This window comes from Alligator mississippiensis, chromosome 7, assembly GCF_030867095.1.
Source record: "Alligator mississippiensis isolate rAllMis1 chromosome 7, rAllMis1, whole genome shotgun sequence".
NCBI lineage: Eukaryota > Metazoa > Chordata > Crocodylia > Alligatoridae > Alligator > Alligator mississippiensis.
Window position 1 is genome coordinate 5,294,400 of NC_081830.1, and position 16,463 is coordinate 5,310,862.

General features: G+C 51.3%; 3 gene segments (V, D, J or C); all 3 read left to right on the plus strand.

Moving 5' to 3' along the window:
- The first annotated feature begins 343 nt into the window (after positions 1-343).
- Positions 344-791, plus strand: LOC132251544 (Ig heavy chain V region MOPC 141-like). The segment is given in 2 exon segments: positions 344-389; positions 478-791. Coding segments are annotated over 2 exon segments (360 nt in total).
- A 4,833-nt stretch (positions 792-5,624) lies between these two features.
- LOC132251545 (immunoglobulin heavy variable 1-8-like) lies at positions 5,625-6,264 on the plus strand. The segment is given in 2 exon segments: positions 5,625-5,975; positions 6,214-6,264. Coding segments are annotated over 2 exon segments (402 nt in total).
- Positions 6,265-13,133: 6,869 nt separating this feature from the next.
- Positions 13,134-13,982, plus strand: LOC132251546 (immunoglobulin heavy variable 1-8-like). The segment is given in 2 exon segments: positions 13,134-13,222; positions 13,630-13,982. Coding segments are annotated over 2 exon segments (396 nt in total).
- The last annotated feature ends 2,481 nt before the right edge of the window (positions 13,983-16,463 follow it).

Here is a 16,463-nt window from a genome sequence, read left to right on the forward strand (position 1 = left end):
GGGAGAGAAGGGAAGGTCCTGAGCTTGAAAGGATTCACTTCGACAACTCCTGGCTAATGCACGCTTTCCATATTGCCTCTAGGTCTTGATCAGCTTCTCCACGTTCCTAAACCCCTTGGCTTTCAAAACCCCAATAGGAAATAGACAGATGTACATTGTGTTCAGAGAGATCTACAGCAAGGCCCTTATAAAACAAGCACATGCAAATTGTGTGACCCAATTTCCTGCTTGACACCTGGACGTGTCCTCATTAAGCACCAGCCCTGGCTCTGGCTGCTTCAGTGTCTCCTCAGACCTGCCACCTCCTTTCCCCTGGGGACACCGGGCATTAGTCAGAAGGACCATGACACCAGCACTGGCTTTGTTAATCTTGCTAGCAGCCCCCCTGGGTAAGTGTCTGCTGGGATGTGGGGCAGGGGGAGGAAGATGCAGAGGGAGAGGATCCATTAGCTAATTCCCTATTTGTTTTTCCATTAGGTGTCCTGTCCCAGATCACACTGAAGGAGTCTGGCCCTGGGGTGGTGAAGCCCGGAGAGACCCTCAGCCTGACCTGCACCGTGTCTGGATTCTCTCCCAGTAGCTATGCTGTGAGCTGGGTTCGGCAGGCAGCAGGAGAAGGGCTGCAGTGGGTAGGAGTTATCTGGGGTGGTGGAAGCACTGGTTATAACAGCGCTCTCCAAAGCCGCCTCACCATCACCAGAGACACCTCCAGCAGCCAAGTTCACCTGCGCCTGACCGGGGTCCAGCCTGCAGACACGGCCCAGTATTACTGTGCCCGAGAGACACAGTGAATGAAAATGCATGCGAGCCTGCACAAAAACCAGCCCTGCAGGACTGACCTGGCTGTGTGAGCAGCAGAGGCAGCAGCTGCCAGCCCCGCGCTCTCCCTGCTGGGTCAGACACATCAGGCCTGTTAGAGCACTTGAACCAGCCAGGGATTAAATCCAGGGATAGCTCAAAAGTGACCACTAGTATGAGAATTGAACCTAGGTGTCCTGCCCTGGTCTCCATCATGCCCCACTTCTCCATCTGGCCTTCTTGCAGGAATACAAGGGACAGACTCCCCAGCCTGGCACCCAGGACTCAGGCTGGCGCCAGCCTGCTGTGCTGTTATAGGACTAGAGACACGGCTCAGGAGTACACATGGCTGGGAGACCAGCCTCGGGGTAGGAGGCAGAGCACAGCCCTGGCCCTGCACTCCACCTCCCACCACTGGGCTGAGCTCCATGGAGCCGTGCTGGATGCAGTCTTCACTCAGTGCCAGTCCGAGCTGGCAGCAGCAGCCTCCTGTCATCCAGCACAGATCCAGGGGCCCACAGCCCTGAGATGGCTGTGAGGCTGTGCGAGACTCTTCCCAGGTGTGCGGGCCCCCAAATCTATGCCTGGATGGCAGGAGGCTGCTTCTGCTGCTGCTGCCTGGGGCCAGCGGCACCATCTGTCCTGCCCGGTGCTGGGTGCAGGCTGCGCTCAGTGCCGCTCCTAGGCAGCAGTGGCAGCCTTCTGTCATCCAGCGCAGATCCGGGGCCCGCACCCCTGGGAGGAGTCCAGCGCAGCCCTCCGGGGGTGCAAGCCCCCGAGATCGGCTTGCCAGATGACAGAAGGCTGCTTTCAATACTTCGAGCTGCACTTTCCAAGAAACTTCTGCACCTATGTCCTTTAGACTTGGCAGGCTTCATGCCCTCAGAAGGGGCTATCACCCCTTCAACGTGCATCTGAATCGGGCAAGATCTGACAATGTTTTAGGCATTTTCATGATTCCCTATTGTAGCCTACGGGCAACATGGTAAAATGAGACATTGCTTTCAATTGAAATGAAATGACAAAATAAAACACTGTCCCTTCAAAATGAAACGATGGTGTGTCACACAGCCTTCATGGCCTGCTGTGCTTGGGGAGCTCCAGAGCCACAGGCTGCAGGGCACAGTGCTGGGAGCAGCACACAGACAAGAGCAGAAGAAGACAGACCCTCGGCATTTGAAACACCGTTAGGCTGGTCACAGGTCACAGGGATATGCATTCACACTTCTTGCAATGCTGAAGGCCTCAACCACAGGCAGGAGAAGACTTATTGTCACCCCACTGAAATGTTGAACACCAAGCTAGTACCTGGAAATACCCCTAAATAACCCCCTCGGTTGCTGCAGAGGGAGGCAGCCGGGACTCAGACCCGTGGCCTGTCCCTCACACATTGGGCGCAGCACCTTACACACAGCATGGTCTATCTGTCTCCCAGGAAAAGCCCCCACCCCTCCAACTCCTGACAACAGGGCCCAGGGAGCTCCAGATCCACCATTTTTCCTCCTGTCCCATCCCCCCACCCTGCCCAGGATCCTTCAACAGTCACTGGAGGAGAGCAAGTCCCAGCAACCTGGAGATACCTGGGTCAAGGCCAGCAGGTGCCAGAGGAAGTTCGTGGGGAACCTGGAGGCTGGAGTAACAGCTTCAGAATGAAAAACCATTTGAAATTTCACACAGCCTGTGGCGGGCCAGGACGGGGAGCTCCTTAATGGGCCCTGGGCTCCACCTGCTCACTAGAACACCACCAGAGATGTGGGGCTGGGGTTATAAGGCACCCTGACCCACCTTTCACAAGGGAGGTAATTGGTTTGGCATTTCCTGGGGTCTCCCATGCCAGTAGGAGCCCCACCACACCACCCTTCCCCAGCAGGGTGCAGCTCTACATCTTACCCAAGACACAGAGGTCACCTCCACTCCATAGCCCCTGCCCTTACCTCCTGGCTATGGCCAGAGCAGCCACTACAACATTAACTGGATCTGTCTGTCCACTGCACAAAGGCCAGAATGGATAGGAAAGATCAGACCACATTCTGGAGGGACTGACTGACCAGAGGGCTGGAAAGGGGCCGATGTGGTCCTTATTTTCAAGAAGGGGAGGAAGGAGGATCTGAGTAATTATAGGCCAGTCAGTCTCACGTACATCCTTGGAAAGGTCTTTGAAAAAGATTATGAAGGATCATATTTTTGGGAGGCCAGAAGGCAAAATTATGCAGCAGGGAAACCAGCACGGATTCATAGCAGGTAGATCAAGCCTGACCAATCTGGTTTTGTTTTATGACAGGGTCACAAAATGCTTAGATGCAGGAGTAGAGGCGGATGTCATTTTCTTGGACTTTGACAAGGCCTTTGATACCGTATCTCATCCCATTCTCATAAATAAATTAAGAGGCTGAGATATAGATGTTTACACTGTCTGATGGGTGGAAAATTGGCTTAGTGGTCGCACCTGGAGAGTGGTAGTAGATGGGTCGGTATTGACCTGGAAGGATGCAAGTAGTGGGGACCCGCAGGGTTCGGTCCTTGAACCTGTACTCTTCAATATCTTCATTGGTGACTTGGGTGTGGGTGTGAAGTGTACTCTGTCCAAGTTTGCGGATGATACTAAGTTCTGGGGTGACTTGCACACTCCAGAGGGTAGGGAATGATTGCACGCAGTTGTGGACAAGTTAGAAAAGTGGGCAGTACACAATAGGATGCTGTACAACAAGGACAAGTGCAGAGCGCTGCACCTAGGGTACAAAAATATCCAGTATACCTACTGGCTGGAAAATGACCCTCTCAGCAGCACAGAAGTGGAAAGGGATCTCGGAGTAATAGTGGACTCCAAGATGAACATGAGTCGTCAGTGTGACGAAATCATCAGCAAAGCTAACCACACTTTAGCATGCATCAGCAGATGTATGACAAACAGAACCAAAGAAGTGATACATCCCCTCTATGCAGCATTGGTTAGACCGCAGTTGGAGAACTGCATCCAGTTTTAGGCACCATACTTCAAGAAGTGTGCTGATAGACTCGAGAGGGTCCAGAGGAGGGCCACTCGTATGGTTAGGGGCTTACAGAACAAGCTCTATGAGGAGAGAATGAGGGACGTGGACCTCTTCAGCCTCCACAAGAGAAGGCTGAGAAGTGATCTTGTGGCCGCCTACAAATTCATTAGGGGGATGCAGCAAGGGGTTAAAGATGCTCTGTTCACCAGGGCGCCTCTTGGGGTAACAAGGAACAGTGGTCACAAACTGACAGAGAGAAGATTTAGGCTAGATGTCAGGAAAAACTTCTTCACAGTAAGGGTGGCCAAAATTTGGAATAGGCTTCCAAGGGAGGTGGTGCTCTCCCCTACCTTGGGGGTCTTTAAGAGTCAGCTGGATAAGCATCTGGCTGGGGTCATCTGACCCCAGCACTCTTTCCTGCCCAGGCAGGTCAGACTCAATGATCTGTTTTGGTCCCTTCTGACCCTAGCATCTATGAATCTGACATTGTCAAAGAATTTCGAGGCTGACTCTCCATCACCCAGGAAAGGTCCAAGACCACCGTCTGCCTAACCCTGACCAGGCTGAGAACTCAGGATGCTGGCCCAAATCACTGAAAGTCACACACTGAGGCAAACCCCATCCATAGCAAGTCAAGAAACTTCCTGCAGAAAAAAAGCCCAATTCTGCCAGTCATTTCCAAGGTCCTTGGAAATGCAGGGGTGAGGACAGACTCCAGGAACTAGGTTTGTTCAGTCTGAGTAAAAGAAGACTGAGAGGTGACTCGATAGCCTACAAGTATGTCAGGAGTGAGCACCAAGATCTAGGGAAGACACTCTTCAGAAAGGCACCCCTTGGGAGGACAACGCCCAATGGGCACGAGCTAGTTGAGAAAAAAATTTAGGCTGGACATAAGGAAAAAATATCTTCTCTGTAAGGGTATCTAGAATCTGGAATACACTCCCAGCAGAGGTGATATAGTTTGCAATCCCTGGAGGTGCTCAAGAGCAGGCTGGACAAGCACCTCGTTGAGCTTGTTTGAGCCCAATTACCTCCTGCCCATGTCAGAGAGCTGGACTTGATAATCTTATAAATCTATTCTAATCTATTCATTCCAAGGGCACTCGCATCCATTTGGGCATCACCCCTGTCCCCTCAGTGTTATACACCTGGATATTGGATTCCTGTGCAGAAGCTTATGCTTCAGCCCCACTGACATGGATACATGACAATGCTTCCATGAACCATGGGGCATGAAGGGATGCACAGTCCCATTGGGATGCTGCCCCTTCAGGGATTTATGTCCTTTATGAGCACAATAGGGCAAACCATGGTTTTATGCGTATGATTTAGTAGCAACCACATGCAAATGAGACTGGGTCCCACCCTGATAAAGGAGAGCATCTGATCCTCACTGAGGTGTGAAGAGAAGAGCTCCAGTGTGCTCAGCCCACAAGGTCGCTGAGTGGAATGAAGATGACAGGTCTTGGGCTGCTTCTCTTCCTGGCTGCTTATTCAGGTAACGCTGGGGACATGGGGCAGCCTGACTGGGAAATCACAGGGTGCTGGGGTTACAGGCCAGCCCGGGGATGATGTCAATGGAGTTCCAGATCCTACATCCTCTCCAGGAGGTTTGGACATCACCTACTTCACTGGGCAAGAAGCAGCCACATCCCCTCAAGATCCTGGTCTCTGTGCCTCACTTTCCCCTCAAGAAAGCAAGGATGAGACCATCTTCCTCCTTGAAATGAGTGGGGTGTCCCTGGGAGCATTAGTACCTGCAAGAAGGTGAGATGCACCCAAGAGGGAGCAGCAGAAGAATGTGTCTAGGTCTGGGGAGAGAAGCAACAGGCAGAGATGGCGTGGCTAGCAGCTACTGATGGTTCTTCCCCCACAGGTGTCAGCGCTGAGATCCAGCTGACCCAGTCCAGGGCAGAAATCAAGTGGCCTGGGGAGTCAGTGAAGGTGACGTGCAAAGCCTCTGGTTACACCTTCACCAGCAATAACATGAACTGGGCCCGTCAGGCCCCCAGGAAAGGGCTGGAATGGTTGGCGTACATTAGCCCTTCTTCTGGGGACACCGGTTATGCCGAGGCCTTACAGGGCCGACTCACTGTCAGCAAAGATGCCTCCATCAGCACGGCCTATCTGCAGCTGAGCAGCCTGAAAGTTGATGACACGGCCGTGTATTACTGTGGCCGCCGCACAGTGAGACAAAATGCATCCAGAGCAATACAAAAACCTCGCTCTACAGGAATCTTGGTTTCTTGCTGACACTGGGGCTCTCAATCACCCCAATAAGCACTTACCCAGTGCAGGAGGCTGCGGGGACCTTTGTCCAAAGCCAGGAGGTGGATCAAGACCTCTCTTGTGGATCACCTAGGTTTAGGCTGTGAATTAGCCTCATCATGTTTCCAGCTCAGACTTAGGTTGATGTTGCTGCCAGAGGGTGAAGGGCCCTTTTAAGGAGAAGAATGGATCTGGGGCCCAGCTGTAGATTATAGGGGGTTGTTGAGGGGTTGAAATAGGGCATGGTCCAGCTAGCTTCACCCGCTCCAAGGGGAGAGAAAGGCATGGATGGGATAGCACTGGTACTTTGCAAGGCGGGGGTGGGGGGGAAATCAGGCTGGGGGAGGAAGAACCACTGTCATCTGTACAATACAGTATCTTCATACCCCATGACAAAGGCAGCCGCAGCACTAGGGGAGGGTGTGCTGGGCACTGTGAGATGGCCTGGACAGACACACTGACCGACACATTCATATGTACCCGAGTTGCTTATTATGTTAACTCTAGCATGGGCCCCTGTTACACAAGTAGCTGTCACAGGGGCCACAAGCAAGCTCAGCCCTGTAAGAAACTTTCACCAGAAGGCACACGGTGGGCAAACAGGGCAAGGCTCCACTCACCTCTGTCCTGCCAACACTAGGAACAGAACAGGATGCAGTTTAACAAAGATAAGTGCCATGTGTTGCACCTAGGGAGGAAGAATCATCAATATTCCTGTAGTCTGGGAGGTACCATTTTAAGAAGCCCGAATGCAGAAAGAGACCTCGGAGTCACAGTTGACTCCAAAATGAACACGAGTCGCCAATGTGATGAAGTAATAGGTAAAGCTAAAGACACTCTTTCTTGCATAAGTAGGTGCATCACAAACAGATCTAGGGAGGTGATACTTCCCCTCTATGTGGCATTGGTCAGTGTGAGAGGGGAGGCAAAAGCCCCCCACCCCAACATGGCCCTGGACCCCTCCCGTCAAACCCCGATACTTAGCACAGGGAAGGAGACAAGCGGCAGCTGCAGGGAAATGCCAATGCAGCTCAGCAGTGCCAGAGCTGCCTGAGCCTGTGAATTGGTGAGCCCTGGGGCAGGGTCTCAGAGGAGCGTAGGCTGCTCAAAGAGCAGCTGAAAGAGGAATCAGCTGGAGAGAGGGAGAGGCATGGCACACTGGTCAGGAGATGCAGACAGTGCAGCCAGGCAGCGGCGGCCCTGAGCATAGGGAAGGAAGTCCTAGCATCAGCTGGGGAAGCCTGGCTGACGGAGCAAGGAATCTGGGCTCTGGGAGCTAAGGGTCGCTGGAGAGCCGCAGCGGGGAGAAGTGGTTCTCCATTACCAGTCCGAGCAGAACCTCAACCATAGCAGACAATGCAGGTACTGCAGCGGGGAGCAGCAACGAGCGATGGGTAAGCCCCACGGGCAACCCCGTGAAGAGGGAGGAACAGGCGGCAGCTGCATCGAAGCCCTATGGGGAAGTGGCAAGTAACACTAGATGGTGGGGCCAGGAGTGATTAGCTCCTAGTCAGAGGGATCCTGGGAGTCAGAATCCTGGGCACCTGTCTGCAGATGCTGAACACCTTTTTCAGTTAAGAATTAGCCTAAGATGCTGTTACCCCAGGCCAGGGCAGGTTTAGTTTGCCCAAAAGTTGATCCAGAGACCAGGGATTGATTCAAGAAAGATTGACGGCCAGAAGGACCCACCCCAGGTCAAGGTGGGTTAATGTGGATGAGAAGAGATCATTCCAAGGAAGACTGCAAGGAGCAGCATCTTCCCAGGCCATGGATGTGGTAAGGGTGGGCTAAAGGGGAGGTTTAGAGCCCCGCAAAGAAACACCAGGGTCAAGACCCCTTTCGGGGACCACTGACAGGGAACTGCTTCCCCATCAATCAACATCAAAGACATGGCAGGCAAGTAGGGGCAGCACCCAAAACCATCTAGGTGGCCCCAGGGTGCGGTCTCACCTTGACGTCGCTAGAGAACAAGACACCGACCAGAAAAGAACCAAAGCCTTACAACATCTACCCGTGACACTCAGGCTGCAGCTTCAGTGCTCTGTCCAGTTTTGGGCACCACACTTCAGGAGAGATGTAGATAACCTGGAGGGTGTTCAGAAGAGGGCCACCCATCTGGTTAAAGGCCTACAGAAAAAGAACAAAAAACAAAAACGAAAAAATCCTTACAAGGACCGATTGAGGGTCCTGAATCTCTTCAGCATCCACAAGAGGAGGCTAGAGGTGATCTTGTGGCCATCTACAAACTCATCAGGGTGGAACAGCAGGGAATACAATCATAGCAGTCGGGTCGGAAGGGACTTGTAGATCTTCAGGTCGACCCCCTCCCTGGGCAGGAAGAAAACTGGGATCAAATGACCCCAGCCAGGTAGGCATGGAGCTGCTTCTTAAAGACCCCCGGGCAGGAGCCAGCACCACTTCCCTTGGAAGTTGGTTCCAGATCCTAGGAACCCTGACTGTGAAGTAGTTCCTATGGATTTCTAATCTAAACCTACTCTCCAACAACTTGTGGCCGTTATTCCTTGTTATCCCGGGGGTTGCTGAGGGAAACAAGGTCTCCCCCAAACCCTTCTGGTCCTCCCTAGTGAGTTTATAGACGGTCACCAGGTCCCCCCTCAGCTTTCTCTTGTGAAACTTGATCTGAGAGCTGATTCCTAAAGAGGGAGATCAACCAAGGACTGAAATGTTCACTCCTTTCTGGTTTTACTTCCAGGACATACCCAGGAGCATCCACTGTTCTTCCATGGGTCTCACAGTGCTTCTTCTTCCTCTGTGTTTCATCCATATAACAGCCCTATGATGTGCCACCCCAAGCAGGACTAGGAGGCTCTTCTCAGCTAGACTGGCTGACCTGCTTGACTGGGCTTTAAAACTAAGCCCACCAGGAGTTAGGGGGATTACTGCCACTGCAAGCCCATTAGGAAACCCTTGTAAATCCAGCAGGCTAAGGCACTCAAGGGAACCCACCCCTGCCCTAGCCCTGTAATGATCCGTGGGGAAGGCAAGGGCCCTCAATGGGACACTTGCCTGCCTGTATGCCAATGCCAGGAGCTTGGGGAATAAACAGGAGGAACTGGTCCTCCTGCTAAACAAGAATAACTACACCACCATAGGGATAACAGAGACCTGGTGGGACTCCACCTATGACTAGGCCACAAGTCTAGATGACTACACCCTGGACAGGCGTAATCATGCAGATAAAAGGGATGGGGGTGTAGCTTTCTGTCAGGGACAGCTATACCCCCCTGCAAATTGACATTGGCACCAAGTCAGGACAACTGGAGTCTCTGGCTTGCATCCATAGATGCTTCTCAAGTAAGTCTCAGGATGTTATCCTCCCACTGTACTCGGCCTTGATGAGGCCACAGCTGGAGTACTGCATCCAGTTCTGGGCTCCACAATTCAAGAAGGATGTGGAAAACCTTGACAGTCCAGAGCAGAGCCACATGCACGATCAGAGCGCAAGAGAATAGGCCTTATGAAGGGAGGCTGAGAGCCATGGGACTCTTCAGCCTGGAAAAGCGCAGGCCCAGGGGTGTCCTGGTGGCAGCATATAAGTATGTCAGGGGTGTGCATCAGGATCTGGGGGAACGCCTGTTCCCCAGAGCACCCCAAAGGATGACAAGGACCAACAGTCACAAATTCCTCCAAGACCATTTTAGGTTGGACATAAGGAAAATTTTCTTTACTGTCCAAGCCCCCAAGACCTGGAATAAGCTCCTTCCAGAGGTGGTGCAGGCGCCTACTCTGGACTCTTCTAAGAAATGTTTGGATACTTATCTTGCTGGGATCCTTTGACCCCAGCTGACTTCCTGCCCCTGGAGTGGTGGGGGAGGGGTGGACTTGATGATCTTTTGAGGTGCCTTGCAGCCCTATCGTCTATGAAATAAGAAGCTCAGAGTGTGGGCAGCCCTCCAGGGTGCTTAGCATCATGGACACGACAGGCTTGTGGTTTCTGCTCCTCTTGGCAGTTTGTTCAAGTAACTACAGGAAGCTCACAGACCCTGGGTGAGAACAGCAGGGAGAGAGAGGTACGGTCTCATGGGGAAGGGTTCAGGCTCGGGTAGCAGGGGGCTCTGGGGTCTGTTTAATGGATTTACTTGTCAACTTTTCCTTGGTTTCAGTGAGAAGCAGGTTTTCCTGCACTCCATGCCTCAGTTTCCCATCCAAGAAATGGGCACAAGGGAACTTGTGTCCTGCCCAGGAATGAGATGCCCATCTAAGCATTAGTGCTGTAGCCCAGGTGTCCACAGGTTTCTACCTCCCTCTCCAATTGAGGGAGTTATTGGCAGGGCAGTGTGCTGTGGAGGGACACAACAGCCCAGTGGCCGCATCCGTTCCCTATAAAGTCAGGTCCAGTCAAACAATTACTTAACCATATACAGATTTATTATTACAAGAAAACCATTAATGGGTAAGGACATATATATATAATCTACATACAAATTCACAAAACAATAACCCCCTCCCCCCCCACCACACACAGTTATCATTCAAAATGGAGATGAACAGTAGAACAAACTAGACAAAAGGAAATTGATAGAGCAACTCTATAACTCTATTCATATATAAACTATTACTTCAAAACGGTTTGTGTTAACTGTAAGGCACAGTCCACAAATACAATCAGCAGTCCTTAGACTACCCGGGTGCCCTCCAGGGCAGGGGCCCCACTCCCAAGGCACCACAACAAGAAAGGAGGTGGGGGGAAGAAAAAGGAGAGGAAGACCCCAAAGACTCCTAAGCTCCCCCACTGTCACCCAGGAGCGGCCCATGTGGTGCCCCTTCACATCCCTCGGGGGGGCCCTACCCTGTGGGGACCCTCTCTCCAGGGCAGCTTACTACTCCACAGTCCTGGAGGGTTTTCTCTCGTTCTCCAAGTCAAGTTCTGTTCCCCGCCGGGTTTTCCTGCCACCTGACTCTGCTGCCGCCGTCCTGGCTTCGGGCCACATGCACCGCTGTGTGCAGGGGGCAGTTAGCCTTGTGCTAGGGGTTGGAGGCCTGGACAGCCTTGTGCAGCACCGGGGCTCAGTCTGTTCAGGACCCTCTGGGCAGTGTCATCTGCACTGAGCTGCTGCCCTGTGTCAGCAGCTGTAGACCCAAGACACTTCAAGTGTTACACATCTGAGTTACTGGAAACTATATATTTAGTTAGAGCTGAAGTAGCTTACTCACAAGTATCATGCAGAAGCAGGTGGAGATTTCCTCTGGAGGCAGGCGGTTCATTGACCATGAGTTTCAAAAGAAAGAGCGAGTTTCACATGGTCCAGCTTCTCTGAGAGCTCTCATCATAGCAGCTCTCCCTCCTCCTGGGCGGTCCTTAACCGATATAGACCTTATGACCTCATTTACCTGATCCAGTGAAGGCCAGAAACTCTTGGCTACAGCCCACCAATTTGAAATGCATCACTGGTTGCCGGGTAGACTGGCAGGGTCTCTCGCCCCCTCCTAGTCATGATGACAGTGCTTACAACATTAGGGAGTTGAAGCCCCAACCCGGTTGTGTGAGGCCAGTCATGTAGGCAGAGGGAGCAGGTTTCCACCTCCCACAGGAATGCATCCAGCTCAGGTTACAACTCAGGGTTACCTGAAGCCTACGGAGCCAGAGGTGTCTGCCCTCTACAGCGACTAATGGACCCAAATTGTCAGAGAGCAGGGTTTGGGGAGAGACAGAGATGGTATTCTGCCACAGCTACTACATGCACTAGGTATATCAGCCCCCTGGGAAAAGGCTGGAACGGCTAGGATACATCCGTACAGGCACTGCCAGTACTGGCTAAGCCCAGGCCTTTCTCAGCGCACTCACCTCCATGGACATCTCCATCAGCACAGTGCAGCTGAGCAGCCTAACTGGGGGTGATGCAGCCATGCTGTGTCCTTAGCACGGTACTACAAGACAAACCACCATTAGAGAAGTTCACAAACCCATGTGGTAAGACGTCATGTCTCCTGGGGATCACAGAGGCTCTCAGACCCCTGACCTAAGAGATGAGAGGGATCAAAATACAGGTTGGGGAGAGCAGTGTGCTCCTGCCTTTAGGTGGGAAAGGGGAAGAGAGGTAGAAATGGCTTGTATGAGGATAGGGAGTTGCACCAGAATCTTACAAAACTCCCCTAAGAAACTTTGATAATCAGATCATTTTCCAAAATGAAATGAAAAGAGCAGGCCCTGATTGGCATCTTTTGGCAGTGAGGAAATAACTCTCTCAGAGTTAATGGTTTAAACATTGAAATTACCAGTGTGCCAAGACTTTGTGCTTTCAACAGAGGATGTATCCAGATGGTGGCAGTAAAAGGCCATGGAAATACTTTGTGAAATGCTATAAGTTAATACATGGGAAGGTTTTATTCTCTTCAGACCAGTGAGGCTGAAATATCCCAGGTGAGGCCCTCAGCTTCCACATCTCCTCTTCAATGAGTGGGAACTGCATTCAGCGCCCATTAGAAACCTCTGAAATGCCAGGAAAATCATGTCCCCAGGGCAGACGACTCATGGTTGTGGGTTGTTGCACTTTCAACTGCACTCAGAGCCTAGAAGTATGAAAACGCTGAGAACATAACACTGGGCATCTCTGGACACTGGGTCTTCCTGCTCAATGTGGGACCCATAAGTCCAATGAGCTTACCTCAATGAGCTGCTAGCAACCACAGTGGTAGACAGGTGAGGGTACCATGTTTAAAAGAAAAAAAAGGGGAAAAAAAAAAACCTGGCAAAAGGGGAACAGGAAGGAGACTATGATAGTAATACTCAACAGGCTCCAGTTCACTAATTACCAGATATCATGTAATCACATCTGTACTTGAACCCCAGGGTCTTTTCCTGTCAGGGGCAGTGTAAGATAACCACATGTCACCTGGACCCAGTTACATTGTGAGCACAAACTCTGGTCCCACTGAGGTCAGCACACCTCAGGGCTACCATTTCCACAACGCTGACCCAGTGTCCCTGTGGCCTGATTTCGGGGTGGTGGGCTGGGATAGATATAACTGAGTAAGCAGTGACCACATGCAAATGAGGCAGGGAACCTGCTGATAAACAGCAGCCAAGCCCCACGGAAAACCAGCCCGTGGCAGAAGAAACTCAGCATCTGTCCAGCCCACAGGGTCATTGAGGGGACCTGACATGGCAGGTCTTGCTGTGCTTCTCTTCCTGGCAGCTTGCTCAGGTGAGTGCAGGAGATGCACAGACACCCAGTGAGGACAGAGCCCGGGGGGAGGAGAGAAGGTGTCAGGACCTGGGATCAGCCTAGGATCCAGCAATTCTGGGATATAATTACCATCCAAGGGTCTCCAATATTTCACTGTCATCAGCGTAAGTGAGAATCAACTGTTAAATTTCAATATGCGCATCTCAGGCTCAGACTCTGTGCACTTTGATTGGCCTGGAGAAGAATAATGGGAAAGCATCTGTCACCTCACACAGGGTGTCTGTGGATAAAGGGGTTAAAATTAAAGGAGTTTAGACACTACTAGGCAGGAACAAAAGGACAGACCTGGACACAACTAGGAAAGGAATTGTATAAAAGGCAGAAATCAATGAGACGTTATTCCCGCCATTGTCCTCTCTCAGCAGGAGTCAGCTCCCAGGTCCAGCTGACCCAGTCTGGCGCAGAAGTCAAGAAGCCTGGGGAGTCGGTGAAGTTGACATGTAGAACATCTGGCTACACATTCACCAGCTATGGCATGGGTTGGGTGCGTCAGGCCCCTGGGAAAGGGCTTGAGTACATAGGATGGATCAATCCCAATAGTGGTAATACTGGCTATGCTGAGGCTTTCAAAGGGCGATTCACCATCACCAGGGACAACTCCATCAGCACGGCCTATCTGCAGCTGAACAGCCTGAAGACGGATGACACAGCCGTGTATTACTGTGCCAGGGACACAGTGAGACAAAATCCATCTAGAGCAAGTCAAAAACCTCAGTGAAAGCCTCTGGGTCTGCAGGCAACACTGAGGCCCTTTGTCACCCCAGTGAGCACTCACCCAGTGGAGGCAACTTTGGGTCCTTTCCTCCTAAGGTCTCGGGTGGCCCAAGAACCCCAGTTCCAGTACAACCCAAGGGGATTTTGGTTCCTAGGTACCCAGGTCCCTCCTTCATCCCAGAGCTCTGTGTGCATGGCTCAGAGAGCGGCAGTGGAAGAGGCAAACAGGCCAAAGCCTTTGAGAAGCCATGTTATGGGATGGCTGTTATGTACAAGGCTGGACATGCTGACATGTTTCACAACACTTGAAAGTCTTTCTAGCTTCTCTTCTTCAGGATGTGTATTCAGACAGCCTCCCACCTCCGCGTGTACTCTCCCACTCCATCAGGACCAACTTTGCCCGGCTCCCTCAAGCCACCACTCTTCTGGTCTCCTGCTTAGTACTGGTCTTGCTCTGATAAGAACTTCCCTCCCTGCTGCATCAAGAAGGATGGAAGTGGGATTTAGGACCAAAAGCAACAAAACATACACAATAGAGAGAGAAAGAGAGAGATTGGATGCAATTTATATAGCCCTGTGGCACCCACTGGCTGGCACCCACTCCGAGCTCTGCAGCCACACAGGGAAGCACTGGGCCCCGTGCAGCTAAGGCAGGCTCAGGGGAGGTGGGAAAAAGAAATCAGGCTTTAACCATTTTTATTCCCCCTTGAGCGGAGCCTGCCTGCACAGCCCTCCACTGGGCTGCCTGCACAACCCCTGAGCTGCACAGGGCTGGTGCTTCCCTCCGTGGCTGTTGCACTTCGTTGGGTAGCAAACTAACACACCTTGGAGGTGTTTTATTTTGCTAGGTACTAAATTAATCTAAAGCTCAATATGCAACCAACAGTATAAACAGCAGTGCCACTAAAGCTGTGCAAAGGCGCATTTAAGCCAATTTAAAGGCCTGTTTTGTGGTATGTCCAAAGGTCCCTGGTGCCCACTCATCTTCATGGGTTAAAAGTAGTGCAAGGGGAATACAAAAGCTGAACTTGGGAACCACCAAGGATCATTTGTCTTCTTCAGATGTGTGAAGCTGAGACTTTCGTAGGGAGGATCTGATGACCACATCCACGTTCAACGAATGGCAACTCAACAAAAGCCCATTCACTTTCCTGGTTCCCCTCACAGAGTCTGGAAAGCCTGGCATCAGTTTCCCTTTCAGCTGGGAAGATGAATCACACCCATGGAAGCTGTGATATTTGTTGACATTATGCCCCTATTTAGGAGATCCTCATCAGCAAAATAATAGACTTCATTGATAAACTTGTTGACAATTTCAGCTCTCATTTTGCCCCTCTTGAAATAAGTTTTCATTAATAACACCACACAACCCACTGCAGTGCCCCGGTGTCTTTCCACGGTCCCATTCTTTGGGTCCCAGATATTATTTACGGGCAATGGCTGATGAGTGTGAGGTTCAGTTAAACAATTAGCAGTGAACATGCAAATGAGGCAGGATCTATCCCTGATAAAGGAGAGGAATTGCGAATCCACCAGCGACAGAACAGAGTGCAGTCTCGCTGGCCGTGCAGGGAGCTCAGCAGCATCAGCAGGACAAGGCTGGGCTTGCTGTTACTTGGGGCAGCTTGTCCAGGTAAGTGGAGGTGATTAACAGATCCCCAGGGAGGAGGGAAGGCCTGGGAGGAGCACATGGGGCTCCTGTTCAGAGCTCAGGCCTGCGGTGGTGGGATGTTCCCAGTCCTGCTTGGGGTGGCACATCATAGGGCTGTTATATGGATGAAACACAGAGAAAGAAGCAGCACTGTGAGGCCCATGGAAGAACAACGGATGCTCCTGGGTATGTCCTGGAAGTACAACCAGAAAGGAATGAACATTTCAGTCCTTGGTTGATCTCCCTCTTCAGGAAACAACTCTCAGATCAATCTAACCCAGTCTGGAGCTGAAGATATGAAGGCTGGGAAGTCAGTGAAGGTGTCCTGTAAAGCCTCCAGCTACACATTTACCAGCAACGACATTAAATGGGTACATCAGCCCCCTGGCAAAGGACTGGAGTTTAGTGGATGGATCAGCCCCCATAATGGTGATCCTAGATATGTCAAGGCTTTCCAGGGCTGATTCACCCTCACCAGGAACACCTTTATCAGCACAACCTACTTGCTGCTGATCAGCTTGAGTGCCAATTGTGACAGCTGAAAAGTGTGTCTGTGTGATAAAGGCATACAAGGTGCCTTGCGTGAATTTGATATCTTCTGTTAGACCAACCCAAATGGTTGGAGAATAGTTATTAAGCAAGATTTTGGGTTCAAAAACCCTTCATCAGGATAAGGAAGCTTCAGCAGTTGGTGTGTGCTCTTCCTGGATGGAATGAAAAGTAAACAAGGTTCCTTGGGTGTGATAAAGGTGCTTGCTGAAGGATCTATGAAGATTATATCAAGTTTTTTTTTTTTTTCTGTATTTGTTTAGATATTAAGCTATATATCGTTGC